Source organism: Agelaius tricolor, unplaced genomic scaffold, assembly GCF_023055355.1.
Source record: "Agelaius tricolor isolate 1412-34295 unplaced genomic scaffold, bAgeTri1.0.p SCAF_13, whole genome shotgun sequence".
NCBI classification, from domain to species: domain Eukaryota; kingdom Metazoa; phylum Chordata; class Aves; order Passeriformes; family Icteridae; genus Agelaius; species Agelaius tricolor.
In genome coordinates, this window is record NW_027269273.1 from 18,773,009 (window position 1) to 18,798,854 (window position 25,846).

The 25,846-nt window shown below is 41.0% G+C and overlaps 1 protein-coding gene across 5 annotated transcripts in view; it reads right to left on the reverse strand.

The window, feature by feature from the left end:
• The window catches only part of WASHC2C (WASH complex subunit 2C), a 35,575-nt gene that overhangs the window by 1,505 nt on the left and 8,224 nt on the right, over nt 1–25,846 (reverse strand). For 2 of the 5 annotated variants that reach the window (XM_071439040.1, XM_071439041.1), the window contains exons 11-30: nt 25,551–25,619; nt 25,086–25,198; nt 24,000–24,072; nt 23,164–23,220; nt 21,140–21,304; nt 20,405–20,538; nt 18,518–18,610; nt 17,912–18,016; nt 16,867–16,983; nt 15,338–15,501; nt 14,793–14,904; nt 13,857–14,042; nt 12,646–12,828; nt 10,469–10,597; nt 10,163–10,258; nt 7,862–7,978; nt 6,212–6,274; nt 5,286–5,498; nt 2,929–3,531; nt 2,128–2,302 (exon numbers count right to left, since the gene is read on the reverse strand). In XM_071439040.1, coding sequence (XP_071295141.1) covers nt 2,128–2,302; nt 2,929–3,531; nt 5,286–5,498; nt 6,212–6,274; nt 7,862–7,978; nt 10,163–10,258; nt 10,469–10,597; nt 12,646–12,828; nt 13,857–14,042; nt 14,793–14,904; nt 15,338–15,501; nt 16,867–16,983; nt 17,912–18,016; nt 18,518–18,610; nt 20,405–20,538; nt 21,140–21,304; nt 23,164–23,220; nt 24,000–24,072; nt 25,086–25,198; nt 25,551–25,619 — 2,967 coding nt within the window. The remainder of the gene's footprint in view (nt 1–2,127; nt 2,303–2,928; nt 3,532–5,285; nt 5,499–6,211; nt 6,275–7,861; nt 7,979–10,162; nt 10,259–10,468; nt 10,598–12,645; nt 12,829–13,856; nt 14,043–14,792; nt 14,905–15,337; nt 15,502–16,866; nt 16,984–17,911; nt 18,017–18,517; nt 18,611–20,404; nt 20,539–21,139; nt 21,305–23,163; nt 23,221–23,999; nt 24,073–25,085; nt 25,199–25,550; nt 25,620–25,846) is intronic. The other 3 variants (XM_071439044.1, XM_071439042.1, XM_071439043.1) reach the window with 3 other exon arrangements.

The window sequence follows — 25,846 nt, forward strand, 5'->3', positions numbered from 1 at the left end:
GTGTTATACAGAGGTTAATGTAGCCACTGAGTCTAGCTGGTCAGAGCATGGCTCTAATAACACCAAAGTTGTGGGTTTGATCCCCATATGGGCCATTCATATAAGAGTCAGACTTGATGATCCTTGTGGGTCCCTTCCAACTCAGAATATTCTCTGAATTACTAGTCCAGACTATAAAAACTACTATTTCAATCTTCAGCACACAGCCTAACCTTGAGCAGAGGCCAAGCACAATGTGGTCTATCAAAAAGTGTTTCCCTGTCTCTTCTCACTACTTCCAATTCAGCATGTGTCTACTACTGTGCTGATCATAGGGATTACACTGGAATAATCCAGGACCACATTTCAGCACAAGAGCAGTTTAGAAAGGCAGCAAAACAGAGTAATCCCCGACTGGCATCACTCCAAAGCAAGAAGCTATTACATGGATTAGCTTTACAGCAGAGAGAGACTGCCATAAGCAGTAGAGGTATCACTCCTATTTTTTATAAAGAGGCTTAAAGAAAACAAAAAATTTGCCCAGGGAAAACAGTATTTGTCAGAGTGCAAGAAAGCTCAGTGACCATTTTGAACATAAGCAGAGGTGACATCAGCTATAAGGTAATTAAGGGCTCTAGTGACTGAAAGGTGAGGTAGGATGAAAGGAAACAGCCTGCAGCCTTCATCCCCCCTCAAACTGCAGCTGAAATTTACTGTTTCATTTGCAGCAGAAAGGTTATCCTAAGACAAACACGTACAGCTCTGTAAAAGTGCTACCACCATCACTTAAGCCAGCCCTTAATGTGAAATGTAGGCAAGTGCCAGTTCCACAATTCTATTGCAGAACTTCCTCATCTTCAGGCATCTCCCTGCACTCCTGTGGGTGTTGTGGAGCTCCATGGGCACTAAGGAGCTGCATACCTATGGCTGTACCACTGAACAGTCACCACTCTACAGGTACCATCAGATGCAGGTACTTTAGGTGCAGTAGGCATCAAGATCAGCTGTGACATCAAACACAAAGCTCTAGCACCAGAGTTGATGTCAGAAGTGGAAGTACAAACAACAAGTTCTGTTGTGGCTAATTTTCAAGTGGCACTCTACAACTATTTTCTTCAACATTGAGTTCAGATTCTTCTGTTGAATATTTGGAAGGGGTAACTGCTTGGCAATTTTTTTTTCACTTACTATAGACTACATGATAAAATGTAAATTATTAAAACAAGATTTAAAAAAAAAATCATCCAATATGTATTTTAAATACCTTTCTAATAAAACTTTAAGTCTTATTTTTTATATCAATCAAAAAGATTTTGAAACCTCAAGATGCTCATTCTCCAGCAAGTTTTCTAGCACATTTACAGATTTCAGCCATCAGGCTAGAGTGCTCAGCAGCAGTCCAAGTAAAACAGTGGTAAGTCAGGTTCAAATTGAGTAAGTCAAAGGGAATGAAGACTTGACAAGAACCAAAGCTAGAGAAGAAATTTTGTCTTAGAAAAGAAATACATGCAATCTCAAAGAGCTATGAACATGAAGAGTCTGAGAACAGACAGAGCTGAGAATCACATTACTTTCAGTATCTCTGCTGACAGAGAAGAAAGGAGCATGCTTTGTGCATCATTTCACATTACTACTCGCTGTTTTTTCAACAGATTTTACATAGCAAACATTTGGTTTCAGGTGTAGTATCTCTAAATTGTCCTGGGTACATGAATGTAAACAAAAGCTTATGGGCTCCAAGGTAGTTAACACAATAGTGAAGGTGGGATGGACAGAGATGCTAGTTTGTTCATAACAGTGATTCATCTGAAAGTGCAATACAAAAAGCTGTGCAAATTAAAATATGGAATCTGTCTCAGAGCCATAATGTGAAATGAGTCTCTTAGAAACTTGTTTGGAGTAATTCCCTACAGGAATTAAACTTTTTCTCAGAACAATTTTATACTCTCTCCTAAACTACTTTAATGCTATGCTAGTTCTACAAATCTAGAAAGTTCTCATCCAAGGTTAAAATCCAAAGATGACTAGAGATTTCAGAGAAATTGAAAAGCAGAAGGTCCTAAAACATCTTAGATGAATGCAATTCAGGACAATAGTGCTACAATAGTACAAGACTAGTAGCAAGATTTTGTTTATACATACACTTACCCATATCATCGTCAAATATGGATTTTTGTTCCACCTTTTTCTTGGTCTTCTTTTCTTTTGGTTTTGCAGTTAGATCCGCAAAAATATCAATGTTATCATCAAACAGGTTTGTCTCTGGCATTTTCTCTTTAATTTTGGTCACTGGCTTAATTGCCTCAGTAGCAAATATATCATCCTTGAAGAAAAATAGAGAAAGATCTCATCAATCCACAACACACTTCAGGAGAATAGTCAAATTTTCTGTACACAGCATCTGAGATGTTTAGAAGACTTGGGTTTCCTGGGCTTATCAGACAAAGGTTGAACTCAGCAATCTGAGAGGTATTTGCCAACCTAACTAGCAAGAAGTTTGAGACCCTTTTCTTCATGGGGGACTTGGCAAAAGTGCCTTAGTAGTGGATTGTACACAGGTCAAGTACAGCTCACAGAGGCCTGTATCAAGTGCCCAGCCCACCAATTTTATTCCTTTTTTTAAAGTGTTATTTAGTTACTGGGAATTGAACAGACAGTTAATAAATAAGAACCAAATACCTTATTATTCTCCAAAAGGTATGCCATCACAGCATACTCAGTGCATGCCAGCTCTGTGTTAAGACTCCACATTTTAAGCTACTGCTGCTAGTTAGAGGCTGAACAACCAAAGAGTTTCTATATCCCAGCAGTGGAGCAGGATTGAGAGTTTACCTCACTCCCTTATCCTGCACACCCCATCCTGTTCAGCAGCCTCCATTAAGTGTAAATTAGAGGAGTCTACATATGGACCCGGGAAACAAAAAACAACGTAGCAGGTTCAGCCATTACCTCAAAGATATCTTGGACAGTAGGGTCAACTGCTTGGTGGACAGCAGATTTTAACTCCTTTTTTCCAGTTTTTTGAGAGGTAAAGAGAGAATCTTCCTCTTCCTCCAAAAAAGGTATAGAGCTGCTTTTTGTTGAAGACTTTTGTTGTACAGGCTGGAAGAGATCATTGCTGTCCTGGTCACCCAGATCAGGCTTTTTCTCTCTGCCCTTTATAGGTTTGTTAGCCATACTGTCTGGCATTCCTTCCTTCAGCTTTGGTTGTGCAACTGGTCTGGACGATGAGCTGCTTGCAAAAAGGTCTTCAGATTCAAACAGATCATCCCCATTTTCTGTGGATTCTGGAGGAAGGAGTTTGTTTGTCCCAGCAGACAAAACACTGCTGTGAGCTGGTAGTGACAAGCTAGAGAGAAAGCCATTTTCCTTGGACTCTGCTTCAGCAGCAAGAGGCTCCTTTATGTTCTCTACTGCTGACATCTGTTTTGGTAGAGTGAATTGTGGCTCTTTATTAGTGTCCATGTCCTCACTCACTTCAGCCTCTTGGGCAGCCAGACGCCGCGCCATTCTGCTGGGGGGTCTGCGCTTCCCTGGAACCCTGATCCTGGTCTGCAAGGAAGGAGGAAAAGCAAAGTAGGGTCATACATAAGGAAAAAGCCCCACAGGACATTCAAGCTTGGAGTAATTAGGAGAATGATTTAGAAATATAACCCAGGATTTCTGATTTGCTGCCCTTAGTCATTCTACAGTGATGAACTGGTGTACAAAAGCAATAGCACCTGCAAATAGAGTCACAACAGGTCAGCAAGCCACACTAGCCCTTTGCATTTAGGTGATACCTTAGTCAGCCTGTTATCTTGCTAATCTAGGGGCTCTTACAGTGCAGTTCAAGCCATGACTAATTGTATTTTCCACCCAGTTTCATTTTATGTATAGCCTATTGCAGTTAATTGCCGCTTTTAAGGAAGCCCCCTGCAAGTTTCCATTACAGCCTCTCCCCTATCCCACATGGACAGGAGTATTAACATGGGTAGGAAATGGATCACTACAGCTTCTTCTTCCCTTCTGTTAATTGCTTCATGCACTCTTCTTTGAAAGGGCAGGCAGAATGCTGGGCAGGTTGCTTTGTTCCAGCCATTGGAAAAAAGTGCATTTGACTGGATATATTCACACTCAAAGTTGAAAGGCTGAAGAAGCAATGATATGCCAAAATACAGCATCTAACCTGAGCCACAAAAAGCATTCACTGTAGAGTTACCAAGATGCTGCTTCTCAGATTACTTCTGTAAAAAACATGCATCATCACTACAGTAAAATCAGCATTCAAGGTTGATAATATGCAGCTACAGGCAGTCTATTCTTTGCAGGCCTATCTATTTAAAAGTATCACAATAGAGAGCTTTGTCTGTTGGAACACGCTGCTATTGGAAACAACTATGCCTACATAGTAATGCACCAGGCTGATGTACAAGCTTCAAACCCTGTCACTAAGGGGTCATGTCAGCCCTGGTTGTTGGTGGCTGCTGTATCTTTCCAAGTCATCTCTGCTACTCATCTAGTAATGAACAGCCTCATCAGCATCAGAGGAAGAAAGAATCAAAGTTAAAATCTTAAGTTATCTTACTCAAACTGCTGCTCTCAGGAAACCCCACAGACTTATAAAATCATAGGCACCTAGATGAAATCTTAACTACATGGCTGACACTTCCATTTTTTAAAACAACGATTAAGTCTCTAATTAGAGTATGTCTTTTGCAGTCCATAAAGTAGAAAGTATGAGTGAAAAACAAGTGAGTCAGGAGGCAGAGATTTGCCACATCAAAAGATGTAACACTTCTTTTTGTTTTCCTTTATGTAAAAACAAAAGTTTTCCTTGAAAAAGAATTGAGAGTTACAGTTCAGGACAGCGTGACGTTTTTATCCACAGAGGAGTTAAAGGTCACCCTACAACAGTGATGTGTTCTGGATAGCTTGTGAAAGCAGCTGCCCGTAACCTGTTTTTCAGTTAGCCTAGCAAGATGTCTTTTAAATATTTTTTTGGGTTGGTGTCTCCTGGGATGGGACAAGATGTTATGCTAACATACCTTCAACGAATAGGGAAATCCAGTATTTGGAAAAGGTACTTATGTACTTTAAAAGGCACCGGGTATATGCATAAGCCCCTCACTGAGCTAAGTATAGGTGCTAAGCTAGACTTTTTCTTCAGTGATCCACAGAAGTGAGAAGGGATTAGATTTTCACAGTCCCATTTAGATTGAGATAAACCACACTGTTAGCAGAACTTGCATACCAAAACAAACTCCTGCACGAGGACAGACTGTGTTTTTAAACCCCCTTCCTCTTATCCTAAATACCAAGGTTACCTTATTGGCATTGTGCAAGGTGTCTGCTTGCATGGGCTGATCAAAGCTTACACCCAGCTCTTCATTCCTTCCTGTGGCAGAGAAGGCTTCGCTGTTCTGCACCTCCTTGGGCTCATGTAATGGAGTGTCCAGCACTGGTAAGGGGGACTTGAGATTGGAAACCTTAGGCATTGCACCAGGTAGTAAGGCTGAAGGGTTAATAGCTAAGTTAGCCTACAAAACAGGGACAACAAAAACATACACAGAGAGAGAGATCACATTACTACTGCTCCAGAGCAGGCGTGGCCCCAGAGAAGCAGAAAGAACTAGTGTATCTTGGTAATCAAGTTCTACTTCTAAAGTACCTGGCTTTTCTCAGACCTAAGAACTTCTGTGTCTCCCACAAGCTCTGTCTCACTAAAATTGTGGAGTGGTCAACACTATTATTCTGTGTAAGAGCTTCAGGAACAGCAGGGTCAAGTTATGCCAGACCAAACACCTGCGTAGATCAATATTCTGTCTGAGGAGACAATGATTCTGACTTTGAATGGTACTGACTTGAAATGGTACACATTTCACTGTGATATAGACAGTTATTAGTCGTTTTGTGTCAAAAGAGGGACATAACCATAGTCCCCCCCAAGAGTCTCTAAACCTACTTAATAGTGCTAAGAACAATAGCAGTTCAAAGTGGAGCCCACCCTCTGCCCCCCCAGCATGAGTAAATAGTGCTGCTTAGAGTCAGGACTGAAACAGAAGGAGGAAATAATATTAAACATGCGATACAGAAAAAGCAATCAAAAATACGCCATCTGAAAAAAAATAATAATGTTGCAAGAATAAGGTAAGGAAGCAATAAGATTTTGGTTCAGGGAAAGCTATCAGTGAGGCAAGGAAGATTATCTTTTTTTTTTTTTGAAAGTTAAAGTGCCAGTAAAGTTAATTACTTGTAGCTTTCCAATCCGAGATGAAGGCTCTTTGGTTTTAATGGGAACAGGACCTGTAGATTTCTGCACAAAATTACATTGGATTAAACAAGTTGACAAGTTGTTATCAACCAACCATAGTTTTCATTTTAATACATGTATAGAAAGCAGCTAATTGCTTACCAATTTTTTCTGAAGATACCTTGTTATAACATTCTACCATTAGAGCTATAGTCACAAAATTTTCAGCTTCAGCTTCCCACATGCCATGGCCCCATCTTCATTACATTTCATTCACCTGTCCTTCTACCCAATATTATACTTTGCCATGGTAACTGAACAACATCCATCTTCTCCAGGTCACTGCCACCCCTTGGACAACTAGGACAGCTGCCCTCAGGCAGGACAGCTACCTTCTCTCTCCTTGCTTATTCTGTCCCCTGGTGATATGAAGCCATATTGCCAGGCAATGATCTAACTTTTCTCTTTGTGACTGGCTGTAACAGGGCTACAGACTTCAATGAAGCCCACATGGAAGCCAAGAGAGCTTCAAAATTGTTCCACTCAGACTTCAAAAAAAACCAGTTTCAGAGAAGTGAGTGTTCCTTTAAAACACCCAGGCCAGTAGTGCTAGAAAGAAGACTAGGCTAAAAGAGCGAGAGCAGCTGTTTGGTCTGAAGACTTGGGTCAATTCTAGGACTCAAGGAATGAATCAAATCAGCTAAGGTGCACTTCCCATGGCTTGCTCTCCACAAGTTTGTAGTCTGCATGGTTCTGTGAGTTAGGTAATAGTGCTGTTGGTATGACTGGGCAGTCAGAGCTCCTTCAGCTACGTTGAAGTAACTGAGATTTTGCAAGAGTTACAACACTAGTTTGAAGGGCTTGAGAGCATGACAGAGGAATCCTAGTATCTAAGGAGATTGTTCTCGACTTAATTGCATGTGGTGTTCAGCTTAACCTCAGACAGGCTGAAACCATTCCTAAGCAGGCTGTAGCTACAGAAAACAGGAAGATGAGCCTGGTTTTAAACTTCAAGGAACACTTTACAAAAAGGGAAGACATGCTAATTACTAACCCTACAGGTGTGCTCTGTGTTCTTCAGCCCAGGGGAAAAAAAGAGACTCCCACTCCCTACAACAAAAAGCTAATCTTTGTACACATGAAAATCCATCAAGCAGCTCTGGTGAGACACAGACCAGAACTCTGGTCCAGATCACCTCTCCCAGAGACACTTGATTCTGCAGGATTAAGGACAGGAGTCTTGTTTACTCACCATAGAGACTCCAAGATAGGAGTCTCAACTGACACAGATTTGTGCTGCATGCCCTGATCTCCTTTCTGAGAAAGGCTGCCTTTAAAGACCACATTCACACCAACAGACACTGGCACTTCAGAGAAGAAGAAACAACTAATTTTCAGTACAACTGGACCACTGTCATTTCACTTTTTAAAGTGAAATGTGTCTGTACAATGAATAAAATATCAATAACATTTAAACTTCTTGCTACTAACAATGCACCTGGTGATAAGCAGAGAAGTTTGGTCACACACTGCTGCCTGGCAGCCAGTGAATCCAGGCATTACTTTTCATCTTTCCAAGATACTTAAAACAGGATTAAACATCTCCTTTTTCTTTGTATACTGTTCGAGACACAAGATTTAAGTACTTGCCTCTGTAGTTGCTGCCTTCAGAGTCTCATCCTGCTTGGCACTTAAAGCATTTTCTAAGTTACTGCTCACTGAGGAAGGGCCAACACTGGTCTGAAGAGTTTTCTTCTCAGCCATTTTCTGAAAGCATTATGGGCACAAGTCAACATGAATGGGGTAAAAAGCATGGTGTGAAGATCCAAAAAAAACCAAACCCAAAACCCCAAAAGAACACAAGAAAAAAATCTTTAAAATCTTGTTTTTAACTGAACAGAAAACTGGCCACATCTTTTAATCCTGCTATGCATAGTTGTATTTAGTTTGCATGGCCAGGTTTTGGTAGCGGAGGTGGGGAGCTACAGGGGTGGATTTTGTGAGAAACTGGTAGAAGCTTTTTCCATATCTAGCAGTGCCAATCCCTGGTGGCTCCAAAGATGGATGTGCTGCTGGGCTAGGCTGAGCCAATCAGGAACAGTGGTAACCCCTCCATTATAACATACTTAAGAAAAAAACAAAAGTTATTGCACAGATGTAATTGCAGCCAGAAAAGTGTGGGATGAGAACATGGGAGAGGAACAGCCCTGCAGACACCAAGGTCAGTGCAGAAGGAGGGAGAGAAGGTGCTCTAGGTGCTGGAGCTGAGATTCCCCTGCAGCCTGTGGTGAAGACCATGGTGAGGCAGCTGTGCCCCTGTAGCACATGGAGATCCACACGGGTGCAGAAATTCACTCACAGCCTGTGGAGGAGACCCAGCCAGAGTAGGTGGGTACCTGAGAGGAGGCTGGCAACCCCTAGGAGACCTGGGTCCTGGGAGGGACCTGCAGAACTGTGTGAGAGGAGCCCACACTGGAGCAGGTCTCCTGGTAGGACTTGAAACCCTGTGGGGGACCCAGGCTGGGCCAGGCTATGCCCAAAGGACTGCACCCCGTGAAAGAGTGACCTCATGGGATGGACTTAGGGTGGGGAAGTTCATGGAGAACTGTCTCCTGTGGGAAGGACCCCATGCTGGACGAGGGGAAGGACTCCCCTCTCTGAGCAGGGGCAGAAACAAGATGTGATGAGCTGACCTAAACTCCCATTTCCCATCTCCCTGCACAGGGGGGATAGGAGGTAGAGCTGGGAAAGAGACAGATGGGAGAAAGGTGTTTTTAAGGTCTTATCTTACTTCTCATTATTCCACTCTGATTTTGCTAGAAATAAATTCAATTAATATCTCTAATTCAAATCTGTTTTGCCTGTGTTAGTATTTTGTGCATGACTCTCCCAGTCCTTATCTCAATTCATTTATATAAAATATATAACTTTGTTATATTTTCTCTCCCCTGTCCAGCTGCAGAGGGGAGTGAGGGAGGGGCTTTGGTGAGTGTCTGACATCTTGCCACAGTCAGCAGACTACAACAATAGGCATTGATTTATGGCTCTGCAAAGCAAGGGCCTTCCATTCCTCCATTCCTTTAGTCTACCTCAACCTTTGCTGTCTGTGCTAACAATTAATAATGAGAGTTTCAATAAACTTTTAAATGCATACATATTTCCTCATGGACAAAACAGCAGAGAAAATAAAAGCACAACGCTAGCTAAGGAATTGTGCTATTTTTATATTTTATGGAGCAACCAGGCTCCATATATAGTCTCCCAAGCACTAATTACTTAAGACCACTCTGTCCAGAGTCCTCAAAGAAATAGTTTTCAGCAACTGCTGTCAGTTTTCTAGCCTAACTTCCAGCTATAGACATGAATATAGACTAAAGTAAAAGTTAGTTTCAATTTAATTAAGATAACTGTATTTAGAAGTAGCAGTTTAAAATGTATGTTAGGACTTTGACCTCAGATCACCAGTAACACAGTCTAGTTCATTACTGCACTGATTCGCCCTTTAAAAGCAATTGGGTGACCATGAGGATTTTAACACTGCATCATTTTACCTGAGATCAAACCAATCTGCAGAAACTTGAATTACACAACTCTCAGAGCACAGCTCATCAGTCATGCATAAAGCACAGGGAAGTAATATCAGCAAGTTAAGCAATTAAACAAAACAAACTCTACTACTCTGATTTTTGCTCAGGTGCGCTGTCTTACACCTAAGCCAGTCCCAGGTGTACATAAAAGGAAATAGAATCCAATTATTTCATCCCAGCTTCGAGAGACCCAAGGCATCTGTTTGCTCCCTATGTCTTCAGGGTCACAATGACCATTTCTGTTCTCTCAAAAAGATTTGAAAAGTCATTTAATTTCTTGTGGGTATACAAATGGAGAAAATCCCTTCCCTACACTTCTTTCCCATCTCTTTTATTTAAGCCATTTACAGTAGAGAAACAGTACCGGAATGTTTGTTTTAGCAGTACTGAAGAGATCATCCTCATCATCATCCCCAAAAAGCCCTCCTCCAGGTGATGGCTTCAGGATACGGTTTGCAGACTAAAGAAACACAAGACAAAGAAAAGGTGTGTCACAGACTCAAAGCTCATCTCTTTCAGCCCATGATGCCAGAATATAACTGACATTAGCATTTGGCCCTCCCTGGAAATCAGTGACCTCTAAGCTGTGTCCCAACAAGGAACATCAGTACACTGAACACTTCTAAGACTGTTTCTAAACAGGAGGTTCAGAGGAGGGCTTTGAACTCACCATTGACTTCTTGGGGCTGGCAAAGAGGTCAACATCTGGGTCGTTGTCCTTCTGAAGTTTGTGACTGAAGAGAAGCTCTTCATCTTGAAAGACCCCAGTGCTTTTGGGCCCAGTACTTTTCTCAGAAGCCTGGAAGGAGGAGAAAGGGCCACACAGTGAGAAACTCCCTCTGTGAGGAGGTTATTTGCCTCATGATAAGGCAGGTTACAATTCCCCTGATGCTACACTACAGCCCCATACTGGTAACAAAAATACAACTTTAACTGCTGGTTATGTTTTATTTTGACCAAATTTGCAAAACTTACAATGTAAATATTTGTATTTACAGTTCAATTTCATGAGAAGATATTCACCACAATATCTGTCTGCTGATCTAAGATCCAGCTGCTACTATTTACTTGTAAAGCTTCCTTCAAAAGGAAAATAAAAGGTTTTCAGTATATTATCATGACTGTACAGTAAGGTTTATATTCCAGTAAGACTTTCATGCCTCAAAAATTTCAGCTAAGGATGCAGGACATAGTAGTCAAAGGAAGAGAATCTCTTGGTTATCTTCCTAAGTGACATTTTCAAAGAGGAATAAAAAAATAGACTTTTTTTTAACAAAAGGCCTGTAAAGCTATTATTGTTGCTAGACTCCCTGTTCTTCTCCTGTGCAAGCAAGCAAACACCCACATGGATGAACAGAACATAGTGCCTTTGGCAAGAACTTGTACTTTCAAATTTGCTGCTATGGGGAAGACTGCAGTTACAGTTATCATCCTGTAAGTCCTCCATTACCTGGCAAAGTAGTAAGTATCAGCTCCAGCACCAAAACCAATGCCTGTGTATGATCGTGGTCATTGCAGGCACCCAGGTGCAAAGGCAAAGGCCCCACTCAAATGTCCAGGTAAAGGCCCATATCTGGGTTTCACCACTCATCTGTCTCTATTAAAACAACTCAAATTAAAGGATGCCTCTTCTGGCATAACTGGCTGTCCAGTACCATGACATCAGACACAAAACCCAGGCAGCAAGAGTAGTCTTCATAAGAGTAAAGCCTGATTCTACCCATTCCTATTCAAGTCTTCATGAACCCCAAAGGGCTGCCTAAATTTAATTTCCAGTACACCACTTTTCATCCATACACCCTCTCCTATGATTTTTACTACTGTAATTTCTTTATTACATTCTCAGTCTCTCTCTGCCCCAGCTTTAATTTCGTATCAAAAGCCAGGTGACATTTTTAGAGCACTAGAACTACTGTTTATGCCCAGATATGTGAAAACCTAATGCAAATCTAGAATTATCCACACAGAAGTTGAAATAAGCCAGAAAAGTAGTTGCACCTTTCAGATTTGCCTATCAAAAAGGTTAAGTTCATAAATTACCATTCTGATTTTTGCACTTCAGCACCTTAATCACTTTGTGACTACTATATGCTGAAAGATGAGAACTTTGAAGGAAAGATTTGAATAGATTTCTGTTTTTCCAAATCCATAAGACAGATGTGACTTCTTTCAATCATCTCCCAGTGTGCTGAGCTGCTCTAAACTGATTTTTCTACAACAGTCATCTATTTCATTAAGTTCCAAGGGCTTCTGAGTAAAGTGTACATAGCTTTTAGGACTGGCAGCTTACTTTACATGGTCACACTAAGATGACAAAACCTTGTGGTACACTGTAGTATACAGTATATAACTTTTCACCCTACTTTAAACTTACAGAAAAAATGTCAGTACATTTGCAGCAAGTAGAAACAAGAATATTGCCATGGATTCAAGGATATTGCTGCTGAAAATTCCAAGTGCACCTCTTGATGGTACACACTATAGCAGAAAAGCCAGACTAATAATATGGTTGCTGGAAACTTTTTAAAAAATTGAACACACTTGAAAAACAGAAGTAAACATAGGATTAAGATAATTATTGTTGAACCTAAGTCTGAAGGCATATACCAAGCAAGCAAACTGTAACAATGTTAAAAAAAAAGGGGGATAAACAACAAGGCTTAAAACTCCACATTATTTTACTTCCTAGTGTCTTTGACCTTGAAGAGTAACTGAAGAGTCAGTTCTGTAAAGCAAAATCAAGTAGCTGCATCAAAACATCTGTATAGAAATGTAAACAAAACCTTGCCTAGAAAAGCAGAGATGGAAATATCATTTCCCAGTGCTCAAGAACATCCTTACACTCACCACATCAACTCCTTTTTGTGCATTTTTTATGCCATCATCATCTTCCAGTCTCTCCTCTTCTTCCTCCTCAAATAAGCTTAACACTTTCTTAGCTTGGCTTTTCACATCTTTCTCCAGAGCTGGTGGTGATGTTGCAAACAAATCTGAATTGTCAGATGGCTCTGAAGATATTACTGTAAAAGGCTCCACCAAAGGAAAACGAAAGTAACACATCAGCCTGTTATTTATTTCTGGTTTGCCCAAAAACCCTGCTAAGCTTTCTTGGTTAAATACCACCAGTGGTCAGAGTTCTGCAATCGTTACCAAGCAGGCACCTGTATTCAACTAATTTTTCCCAAGCAGACAGATTATCAATATGCAGCTAACCAAGAGACAGTTGATAAAGAAAAGAACACACCCTTCAGCTCTGAAAGGAAGACAAATTTCCTTCTTTACCCTTCCCCATGGCACTACTGATAAGCAGCTTCCTGTGTAAGGCTTTTTCCTCATCTCTATGTCAGGCTGCATGTGCACCACAAGGCTGCACTATATCAGCTTTGCCACTATCCTTGAATTACCTAGCTCATACCACTTGGGATACTTTAGAGTGAACAGCATTACCAGAACCTTAAATGTGCTCAAGAAAAGTGTGAAGAGTAAGAACTACAAGGGAAATTCATCAGCTGGTAATTCCTCAACAATCACTCAGTAAGACTATGCCCAAGATCAGTTCTGCTGAAGCCTCTGCAATAATACACTCAATACTCATCAATACTGTTCTGTAACAGTGTTGCCCAGCAGAAATTCACAATCCTGAAGGCCACAATAACATTCATCACTTTATAAATCATCACTCATTATGGTGAAACAAAGTTACTGAGCTTGAAGAAAAATCTATATATTAATATAGGCTATGTTTTAAGGGAAAGCTTTGTTCATGTAAATGACGATTACCTAACCCACTCTGGAGGGAAAATGGAAACAGATTCTGCCTACCTCCTTCCCCACCAAAAAACACAATCCCTCTCAAGGACATCAGTTAAGAAACAACTTTTAAATGTCATTTAATAAATTTGCTGTTTGACTGACAAGTGATTTTGCTAAATGGAGACAAAGGAACTTTATCCTCCAATCCAGAAAAACAATTCCGTGCCAGAGCAGCACTGTTTGATTGTGGGTTTTTTAAAATTAATCTTTACCAAACTTCAGATTAATGTAAGAAAATCCCTCACTTTTTCCTTTATTTGCTGCCCTGCAACATCTGTTCCTTGAGGCACAGGAGCTGGTCTAGGCTTTTCTGAATACCACAATGTATCTTCTACCTGGTTAGACTTCACTGTTTCATCTGGCAGATCTTCCTTTTCCTCCTTTTCTTCTTCATTAAAGGTAGGTGGTGCTTGTGCTGGTTTTACTTTCTCCTGCAAAATCAGGAGAATGTTGGTGACACAGAATTGGTGGTTATATATAAAAAATGTATGTTACTGTGGGATAGCAGAGTCTCAGTTTGCCTACTGCAGAGGTCTAGGACACTGGCAACATACTTGACTTCTCCTGTTTTCCTCCCATGGGACATTCTGGTTTGTGACTTTTAATTTCCAGTATTATGAGTTTTTGAATCTGGCTGAAGAGTGCCAGGAAGCACATGTACATGAATCCCCACTACAGATACAGCTCTCTTAATCCCTTGCATCTCATACTCTCAATTCCAAAGCACAGCCAGACAGGCAGTACATCACAGGCTAAGCTTGTAAGACAGAGGATGGCATGAGCATACAATAGGGAGGGCCAGTAAGAAGCCTGTTTACACATCTCAATCATCTTGGGTAAGGTAACATGAAAGGTTAACCCTGGCTACTGAGTCAGCAGTAAGCTGTTTGTTCCTTTTAGTGTTATTTAATGTTGAGAGCTTTCAGAATATCCTTAGGAAAGGCTTTTAGCATAAACCAAACAAATTTAGGGTAAGTGGTCAAGAAAATGTTGAAGTCTCCATTAGGCTAATAGTAGTAAGAGTGTACATGTAAGAGTTCAGTCTTCCCTGTTCCCATTCCCAATTTGCTAGAGTTACCATTGTGTAAAATGAGTTAGACTTATATTCAGTACCTAACAACTATGATAGACTGTAAAATGAATAAGTGTTCCATGTTAGTTTTAAAAGAATGGGGAGTTACCACTGCAGCCTTAGCAGCTGAAGGGAGTAGCATTGATTGGGAGCTGAAGAATGATTCTCCATTAATATCATCATCTTCAAATAACAGTGATGGCTTCTGTGGCTTTCTTTGGCTGCAGTGAGAGAAAGAAGAAAGTGGAAAATTCAATGGCCATGCACTGCATCTGTTTAAAAGCATCACTTAGGACCATCATTTGCAGCAAGTGTTCCCATATAAAGCACTTGGTTTTCTCACTGTCCCAATACTTCTAACACACTCTTTCTTGTCTACAAAGCTTTCTGCAGAAGTAGAAATAAAAAAAGGTCAAGAGGATTTTATATCACTGGCATAGAAATGGAAAGGCCAGTTCAGTGGTGGCAAGGAGAATGACCCACCACAGCTACAAGAGCCCAGCACTGCCCCTTCCTACTCACACACCCCTACTTCCTCCTCAGCAAGAGTACCAGGAACCAACACTTGCAATATGCCTGGGACCATCTGGTTTTGGAAGGGCTGCTGGGCTGTTCTGAATAAATGCCTCCCCACTCCCCTCCCAGGATTGTCACCTCTCTTTAGTGATTGCAAATAAATCCTCCTCATCCTCTTCCTCAAAGAGGCTTGTTGTCTTCACATCTTTAGCCTGACTGACAGTGCTCACTGGTTTAGCAGGGTCTTCTTTTCGGCCATCCTCAGAAGGAAGTTTAGCTGGCTTGGAGACATTCCAATGTTCCTTAAAAAGAAGGAACAAGTTTTCTTTTGTCTTGGTCAAAGCCACTGTGCAATCTTCTTTAGAAGGAACACTTTGTCATCTTGGCAGTCCTTTCATCTCTCTACTAGTTTATTTAGCTGCCTGCATTTTAGCCACTGTAATGTGACATTGCTCAGACTTTGCAAAGGGCCTGGTCACCTTCTGGCACACAATATTAATCCAGCAAAATACAGTACATGCATTTTGTTACAGCTGCTCTTGACAACTGAGGTCAGTGTCAACTGCAGTGTCACAAGAGTAGGGCTACTCAGTAGAACCTGATTGGAGCCACTTAAATAGTTAGCAAGTTTGATGTATGGGAAAACAAGAAAAAAGAGAAAAAAATCACCACATATACACTCAAGGCACCTTCACTAGAGTGCTCAATACTGCACTTCCTTCCTTCACAGCAGTTCTCCCCCAGGCACCCACCTCCTCCCACGTCTACCATTTATTCAAGCCTACACACTAAACAAGATACTTCTGCTTGTTTGTTCTGCTATTCCCAGCATTTCAAGTGGCTTTCCCCAGTTTCCCACCTTTGTGAAAGGGATTACAGGCATGACAAAGTGTGAACTTGGTTTATTCTACATTAAGATAAAAATGCATCTAAAGATATTACTGTTGCCTACTAAACAAGCAATTTAGGACAAGTAATAAAGTATATGCAACAGAGTAATTTTGAGAGGTAGGAGGACTAAGAAGAGTCTGGATCCTATTCATATGAGCTAATTTAGAGGTTTCCAGACAAATTTTAAATTTTTAAGTTTTTAATTTATTTTAGTGTTTCTAACTTTTATTTAAGATGGAGGATAATACCTAGTCCATCTCTAGAAGAGGGCTGCTTTATGGAAAGCCTAATTATTTATGTATCATTTCACCATCCCTAGATTTAAGAAAGCAAAACAGCTAAAAAAAGAAAAAACACCAAGACTTAAGCAAATAAAAATAACAATAAACAAAACCACATACAAAAGAAACCCAACTCAAAACAAAGAAAATCTCAACACATCTATCTAGAACTGCTAAACTTTCCTTATAGAATTTAATGCAGTAAGAACTAACTTATTTTTCCCTTTTAGTGTTTTTAAGTCAGATTTGTTGGCAACAGTCTTCATTTGCTATCAAACCTTCTAAAAATTACATTGAAAATACTGATTTTCTCTATTACCTAGATCCTGTGAAAATTTGGATCAAGGATCAGCCTCCTTAGCTGCAAACAAGTCAAGGGATTGGGGTAAGCATGGCATATGGACACAGCAGAACTGGTCTGTGGTTCCCTTCTCAAAAGTTTTATAAAGCATAAAGCCCAGTAGCTACTTTCAACCAAATCTCACTCCTCAGTACCTCCTCATCACTGCTGAACAATAAGGTGGAAGCTTTCTTGAGAGACCCTGACTGTTTTGCTCTCTCTTCTGTGGGCTTTTCCTGGTGCTTCTTGGCAGGTCCCACACCAAAGAGATCCTTAAAACAAAATAAAATACAGTATTATAAAAAAATCAAAAGCCAAAGCCACAATGAAAAGCTCATTGACAAATCATCAGCACATAAGATACTGTTGCCATTCACTTCTCACATAAGTAGGATACAGAAATGGTGCTTTTTGAAGGCAATTTCAAGTTTAACACAATATTCTGGTACAAGGAATTCTACACATACAGCTTTTGATAGACCAGAAGCCTGTTAGCACATAGCCTGGTTCTAGCTCACAGATTCTCCACCACAAGATGTGACCAGGAGCCAAAACCACCCCTCAGCAATTCTGTAGCACAGCAGCCAACACAATGGGGCACTGTCTCTAACGTGAATAATGAAATGGAGAATTAATCCTATTCTGAAGACAGGCATTAAGTGAGCTGAACAACTACCACTGGGTAAAAAGATTAAAAAAGTACACCTTAATTCAAATTTTTTTAAGGTTTGTTGCACAAACTTGTGCTCTGACCTGTGTTTCCATACTAGCAGTCACGATTCCTACACACTGAAGAGTGAGAAAAAAGGAATTCAACAGCCATGACAAGAGAAGCAAGAAGTCATCCATGTGACAGATACCACAGGTTTAGGATAAAACAGCTTCTTGAAGCTCATATTTGTTCTACTGCTCAGTGTTCTCTAGTCCTATCAATCAGAGGGATAATATCCTTCATGTTTAGGTCCAGAGATGAAATGCACTGACTGCAAACTACTTAAAAGACCTCAAGAACTTGCAAGACTCTCCACTCCCACTCTTCTCCACTGTCGACATGCTCAGAACTGCTGCACAATGCAAGAGCAATTTAGTGCTCCACTTGCAAGGCCAGTGTTGTAAATTTCTCAGTATTTCCTGCTGCATTTGCAACAGCCAGTGCAGGTGGGTTCCCCCACACAGGCAGTATCAGGAAGTGGTACTTACCTCTTCATCATCATCAAACAAGGAAAGTGGAGCTTTTGTCATGGACTTGCTGGTGGGGAGAGATGTAGCTTTGGACTTCACAGGTTTACTTGATGAAAACAAATCCTGTGCAAACCAAAGAAATGTCACTTTGCAAAGCAAGGTCATATGTTTAAGAACTATAAAGGGGACATGCGTGTTTTTCCTTATGAAAGAAGATGTTTAGAATGTCTATGAAGTAGTGGATGCCTTGTCTGATGTACCAATCATTTCCAACTGCACAGGGATTTTCCCATCTTTGCTGGTTAATTGCTAGCTGAGAGCCAAAATGAAACATATGCAGTCTTTAATGATTCTTACTCTTAATTTGCTGCTCCTTCCTGTCTTCAGGCTTTTAATTTATGCCTGTGTGTACCACTAATGTTTAACTCCCTGAAGACAGGGAAAACAATCAGCTTTCACTTCTGGAGCAAGAAGGAATTTTCAGAACAGCTGGGAGTATGTGCATGGATGTTAGATTTCCCAATCCAACAAAATGCATAAAGAGTCCCCAGATACAAATGGACTGAAGTTAGGATGACTGAGATGCCAAGGATTTCTGTAGGGATTTCTCAAAGAAATGCTCACCTCAGCATCCTCCTCATCAGAGAAAAGGCCCCTCTGTTTCCTTGGAGGTGTTTCAGACAAAGGCTTGAAGTCCTCACCTGAAGATGGTTGACTCTTTAGGACAAAAAAAGACTCATCAGCACCCACTTAGATTCAGTAAGGGCTGGCCCAGCTATTACACATTTTTTTGCAGTAGCCAGGAGGGGGCATGGCTAGGACTCAGAAGTTATTTTATACCACCTCATGTCATTGCTGGGGACAGGGGGAAGGGAGTCTCTTCCAAGGAGAAGCTCTCTCTGAGTCAGTTCAGCATGGCAGAGGCAGTGGAATCATTTGCCTCTTTTTTGTACCTTCTGTCATCAGTATTGCTGCTGTTACTGTTTGCTTTCTTATCTCATTGCTGTTTCAAGTAAATTGGTTTTATCTCTATCTCTGATCTTTATCTTTTGTGCCTCCAATTCCCCTCTTTAGCCCTCCCCAGGGAGAGAGGGGATGGTTGCAGTGGAGGCACTAAACTGGGAAGTACCTTTGCTCACCCATGACAGATCCCTGCTAAGAGACATGCTGATGGCAAAATCCCAGCAGCTGAAGGGACAGAACCCAAGCTTGTCACCCGTGGGCTGAAGTCCAAAACTCATGTGCTATGCACAAGTGACTTGCAGGTCTTACCACAGGCCTCCTCTCTGCCACACCATCCTTCTCAGCAGAAGAATGTATGCAGCAACTCATGCCAGGCCTCGGAAGCTGAAGGAAAAGGTTTCTTTTAACCAGCTGTGTTTCATAAAGGACAAGGGCAGTTTGTAGCAGCCATCATTTCCTGCATTATCACAGCACAGCTCCAGCCTGCCACCAGCTATATTGCCATTAAACTTAGAATAATCCCAGACCCAAGCACTACTGTCATAAAGCTGGGAATATAAAGCAGCCCTTTCTTCCTCCACCCCTCCCTGAGTAGGAGGGGTGCTGCTGAATCAGTTCTCAACCTCTTCCCTAGGAAAGCCCAGTGCTGTAAGATTCCTCTCACTGCTCCTGCTTCACCTGCCCATGGATACTCTTGCACTGCAGCAGAAATAGAAGCTGGCTTTGGCCCCTGTGCTTAGGCGCTTCTCATAGGACAATATGGGGAAAGTGCTACAGCAATTTGCATTAGACATCCCCAGCACTGTGCTTCTCAGTCCAGAGGGGAGAAGAGTCACTGCAGCTAATTATGTTCAAATACTCAATGGACAGAATGCATAAAATGAGTATATACAGTATCTACTCTAGAAACAAAGAGCATTACTACTTTCCTGAAGGGACTGTTCTGAAAGTGGAGTGGGTATTAGGAGGTTCTCCTAACTCTCTCACATACATATGCATGTGCTCAGTATCATGTTCAGAGCTTTCTACAACTTAGAGGAGTTTTCAGCTGAAGAACAGTTTTCTAAACACCTCAAGTTTTGTAAATGCTTAGGTAGAACTGTGACACCCACCCTCCTCTCCCATAATACACACACAAGCTATGGGTTACCAGTTAAACTGCTGTCTCAACCAAGTGGCTGGTTTAAGAGCAGACAGTTTCTGAAGCACAGAACTGTGACACCAAAGGCTTCTAACTCAGGCTGGTTTCATTTCAGCCATGAAATTCATAAACATTTTTTATTATCAGAGACTTTTCATTTTGCTCTCATTTCAATCCTGCCTTAATAAGATTCTTTCAATCACTGCCCACACGAATAAAAACCTCAAATAAACCCCAAGTTTAAAAGGAAAAAGGCATTTAAGGACCACTGAAGCACTAAATTATGGAAGACCCTATGAACCGAGTCCTATTTCATAAATATGTCACTTTCATAGTGTTGTATATGGAAAGACTGTTTCAACTGCACTAGAAACTTTTCCTAAAACAATCCATTTATATGACATTACCTTTTTTTCCACAATTGCCTCCCTATGACTTTCTGTTTCTTTAGCTGGGACAGCAACCACAGAAGGAATGGCAGGTTTCTCCTTGAATAAATCACCTTCTTCATCATCATCAAATAGGTCAGCTGTAGATTTGACTACATAAAGAGACAAAACCAACAGGGAATGAGGAATACAGAAGAGGAGAAGATAAGAGAGTCTCAAAAGATACTGTTTAACGTACTGTTTAACGATGACCAACATCAGGAGTCTTTGAGAGAAAAAGCCAGACAAGCTCCCAAAGTGAAACACCACTTGCCTGAAAGCACTGGTGATAGAATATGCAGTGAAGCAGCTGAGCCAGCTGGCACCTCTAAAGGCAGTGTTTTGTATTGGCTTAGCACAGGCCTAGACCCTGCTAATAGGGAATGCTGGGCACAAAGGTTCAAGGCTCTGTGAATAAAGCCTGTACCTGATTCAAGTCTAGATACTGCTCTAGTGGTAGGAGCAGCATCCTTAGAGAGAAGTCAGGGAGAGCATGCACAAACAAACCAGCCCCATGTCACTGATGAAAAGAGATACCAATGACAAAAAACCCTCTACAACAGAACATCAAAAATCAAACAAAACCACAACCCCTCAAAACCCAAGCAGAAATCGCAGTGATGAAGTTTGAATTTTATAACCCATTGGTTCCTACCAGTTTGAATTTTGATGACCTTCAGTGTTTAATCTTTCACCACAAATTTTTAGAGGTACCTGGATCTGGAGGCTTTTTAGTTGCTTCAACAAAGAAGTCATCATCATCATCATTATCAAATAGAACAACTTTCCCAGGTTGTTTAGGAGTTTTTTCTGTGCTCCGTGCTGCAGATTTCTTGTCTTTTTCCCCAATTACAGCGGAACTAAACACATCACTTCCTCCTGCAGGTCAGATGGGGGCAGAATAAAAATCAAAATAACATTTCCAGAGTTACTAAAAGCTGAATTTGTGCCATAGTAAATGACATCAGGTACAGTTTCCATCTCAGCAACTTTTAAGGCGCTCCTGCAACAGTGCCACATCAAAAGCATTAGCTAGACACATTCTGATAAAGCCAAGTCACAGACAGCCCCTCACTCTCACTGCAGCCACTTCTTCCTCAAACCTGCTCATCTTCCCTAGGAACAGCAGCCAGGCTCTGTGTTGAAGCTAGAAGACTCAGTAGTCCCACACTGCTGCCCCTATGGACTTCCCAAACCAGAATCCTACTCTACTAACTAGTGCACCACACCACTGTGGCCCAGTGAAGTGGTAATGTGCCTGGGGAGAGGGAAGGACAGGTGACTGAGCTCTTCCCAGGAGGCACACTGGCCATGTGAGCCCAGCAGCCATCCTGCAGTACAAGGCTGGCTTTTTCCCTGCACACCCCAGCTATGGCAGTGATTGATTAGAGCCAGCCAGTGCAATTGCTCCTTCTGCCTCCCTGTGGCAATGTCCAGCCTCAGTGCTGAGTGTGTGATCATCTGAAACACTCCTAATGGTCTCAGCCTGTCTTCTGGCTTCTCATGTGTAGATGCTTGGAAATGAGATAGTGGTAGGGAGATACTTGAAGAAAGTTTGGGAGAAAGTAGAACAACTGCTATTTGGTTAAGTCAGCAGACTGCATAAATTTTGATCAGCAGCAGGCTCTTATTAAAAAAAAGTGTATTATGCAACTATAAAGTGCCTCAGGATTGACAGGAATACAGCCACAAAATGTGGTTATTTATTAAAGATTATTGAGTTCCTAAAACTGTTCAACAGAATAGCAAAGGAGCCTCAATCTTGGCTTTTCTCTGGTGACTTAAGCCTGTCTACAAGTTATTGAGAGGGAGCAACTAAAGACTAAACTCACTGCTTATACAACAGTACCTCCAAGAAGAAAGGATAAAAACATCCCACACATCAATCTGCTGTTTTGAACTCTGCTACTGAGTTTTACAATTATTTAGAAGTCCCATTGTTGACATGTATCATTGACCCTGGAGTAAAAACTCTGCATTTGTGTACTTCCTACTCTAAAAATTTTGCTGACTGAGGTCTTAGTTAACTGAAACCAGTCTTAAAATAGACCTTTATTAAGAAAGGCCAAAACTTAAAATTCAGATACCTCAATCAAGTGAAGAGCCTGCGCACTGATAGAAATCTTTATCAGTACATTAAAAAACAACTGGTGATGATCAGCTTGGATTCTGATAAGAAACAGAGATCTTAGTACAATTCTTTTTTACTTTTAGCTCCAAGTTATAGATCTGGTTCTTCCCCATGTATGCAGATCCTCCTAATCAAAACCAGAAAAACAAAACTGGTCTTAACATTGGAACTTAATGTTTAAACTGTTCTTCTGCTAACCCAAGGCAATATGATAAAATGTGAAAGATCAAAATGCAGTAATGCAGTTCCTTCTCAGGCTACAGGTGGAAGCTGTGACTGCATGTACAGCAGAATTAAGCTGCAAAATGTCAGTTGAAGTGACACACATTCCTGAAGTTTCAAAGCACAACACCTGAAGCTCATAGTTGCTAATATCTGCCATCAGTGACACCTACCTTCAAAACTCCTCCAGAATCTTTGATTATCCATAAAACATGCTGCAGTTTAGGCTTAGCATGGTAGAAGCATCTGTATTTGTCATTAAGCATATGATCAAGCAATGCAGTGCTGCTGTATTTGGATAGTTTTTTCTTTAAAACCTCAGTAGGAAGTTTTAAAGAAAAGAGCATTTTGTGCATGAAGCAATTGGCTATTGAATAAATCATACCTGGAAACAGAAATACTGCACCTGCAGGAACTTTCTTTAAGGACTTTGTAGAGGATGCTGAAATCATAGGAAGTACAATACAAATGGATGCACTTATTTTATGCTGTCAAAGCCTTCGGAACTTTACCACAGAAAGAGGAATCCAAGAAGTTGTCTGAGCTGCTTTTTATTTCTTAACAGCTCAGAACTCTTTACACATTCTTCTTGAACTTCTGGGCTATTACAAATATATTTAACATTCTACTTTTTTCAATTTAAACGCCACAGAACAGCTCTACTACACTGAAGCTTATAAACACATTACAAGTTTACATACAGCATTATTTACAACAGTTCACATTCACACACTCAAAACCACTTCAATACATTCACAACAAAATGGCTTAGTCTCCCAACACATATCTGAAAATTCATCAAATACAGTGCTTCAGTAAAAGCTCTGCAATACAGAATGTGTGCTCAGAGTCCTTAAGGATATGCAGCTAGTCAGAAACTCAGGTGAATTAGTCTGCAAGAAGAAATCTCTGCTCCCCTCAAACCCACAACTGGATCCTGTAAAGTACACTTGAGAAGCAGGAACCCAGCACAGAGCAGAGAGCTCTGCCAATAGCAGTAAGGACATCCTTTCAGCTCTAGGAGAGTATGTGAGTGTAACAGATCATAGCAAACAGACACATGTAAAATTTACTACAGCTGCTCTCTATTAGCACTGCTGAGGAGAAGAGACTTGCTCTGTAATTGCTACACCAGGCTTTCTAGTTTGGGAACAGTCTAGCTGCTAGCAGTAATAAATCACAGCACAGACAAGACTACAGGAGGCAACTGTTGGTTCTTACCTTCACTTACTGGGGCTTGCTCCTCTCTCTCTTTTGATTCTTCTCCTTTTGGTGCTTCAGCAAAAAGATCACTCTGGTCATAGATGAAAATGCAAAGGGAGGGAAGTGGTGAATTTGTTTCTGTAGGAAATTACAGATGCTGATTTTTCCATATTGAATGTTCACTTCTAAGCCAAGACAGAGGAGGTAATCACTCAAGTGTTAACTTGAGTGCATACATTCAGAAAAGCAGCACTCTTCTAGAATTTAATTTACTGATTGCTAGTCTGTCTGCTGAAGAGAAGGAATGACCTCTTATTTGCACATCTTCAAGGACTTCCACTAATTATTCTACAGCAGGTTAGATCCTGATTATGCCCTTCTGAGCTTTCCTACTGAAGTTTATACAGTAAGGTTTGAGAGAAAAATTCAGGTCAGAGCAAGCATAAAAATACTCCTGAACTTCATGTGGATAAAACATATGTGCAGGGAAATACATTACGTTTAAAAACATTGCAGGACACTCCCACAGTTGTTCCGGTGTTCAGGTTACAGTGCCCTGTACCAATCTCCAACAATCACAGCCTGGATTTCCAGGAAACCTCCAGATTTTTTGAGTACTGACCACTTAATTTCTTGGAAGCCTCCCTCTTATGCGAATGGGGTATTAGAGGTTGACTACCTGGAGACTCAAAATGCATGGTCTTTGTAAAAAACTCTAGAAAGAAGACAAAACACTCCAGAAAGAGTAGGAGTGTGGTAGAGGTGTCAGTGATCAATTGCCATTGGTCAGTTGTTATCATTTGCCTGTTGTCCTGCTGTGTCTGCCTGCTGGTATAGCACAGCCTCCTCCAATGCACAAGTGAAGCTAAGTCATCCTTCAGAGATGTTTAACTTTAGATAACAGAAACCAAGCCCAGGTGTATGCAGGCAGGCAACAATCACAGACAGATCTGCTTGGCTGTTCTATGTCTACACAGATGAGGAAAGTAGTCTGAGTAATAAGTCACCAAGAGGTAACCAGTGATGGCTTCATTCAAATTTTCACTGACACAAAGCTGCCTTGCACTATCAGATTATTTTTCTTAGTGTCTGCAGTATTCTCACCTCTTCATCATCAAAGAGGCCTGTTCCACCACTGAAGAGGCCACCCCGTGAACCAAACGGTGTGAAGTCCTCATCAGTCAGTTTAGGAGGCTTGAAGATGTCATCATCTTCATCTAGAAAGTAGAAGAGACATGGGCTTTGGTAAGACTGATCAAGTTTCAGGAAAGGAAATTAGAGACAACCAAAATAAAAACTGCTTTGGTTCCGTCTGCTCTCATAAACATGACACAGAGAGAAGCTGCTGAAGACAGACTGGGTTATGTGGTTGCTGCAGAAGGCCACATAAAGGAAGAACTCTCACCAAGTGTGTTTACAGCCTTTTTTACATGCACATCCCCACCTAGATTCACCTTGAAGGATGCTCACTGATATCCCACCCAGCTTCTACAGCAAAAGCCACGATTTCTTAAGTGTTATCTTACAATCCAGCCCAAAATTCAAAAGCACGAGAGGAGGATGTCCTACCATCTGATGGAACTCTAACACCCTTCTTCTCTTTTGGGGTTTTCCTTGTTTTGGTCTCTGATGACAGGGCTGTAAGAAGAAAGTTAGAATGAAAAACCAGTCAACCTTTACTTACAGTCTGAGATCAATCTATGGCAAAAAGAACCTAAAAAAATAGCAAACCAAGCTGTCCTCCGTGCTTCCACATGAACCAGCCTGATGAATCAATTCTATGAAATACAGTTTCTAAAACTAGTACTTAAAATTGTAATAGAATAATTCTGTCATTATTCTATGGGGGTTCAACTAGGGGTTCA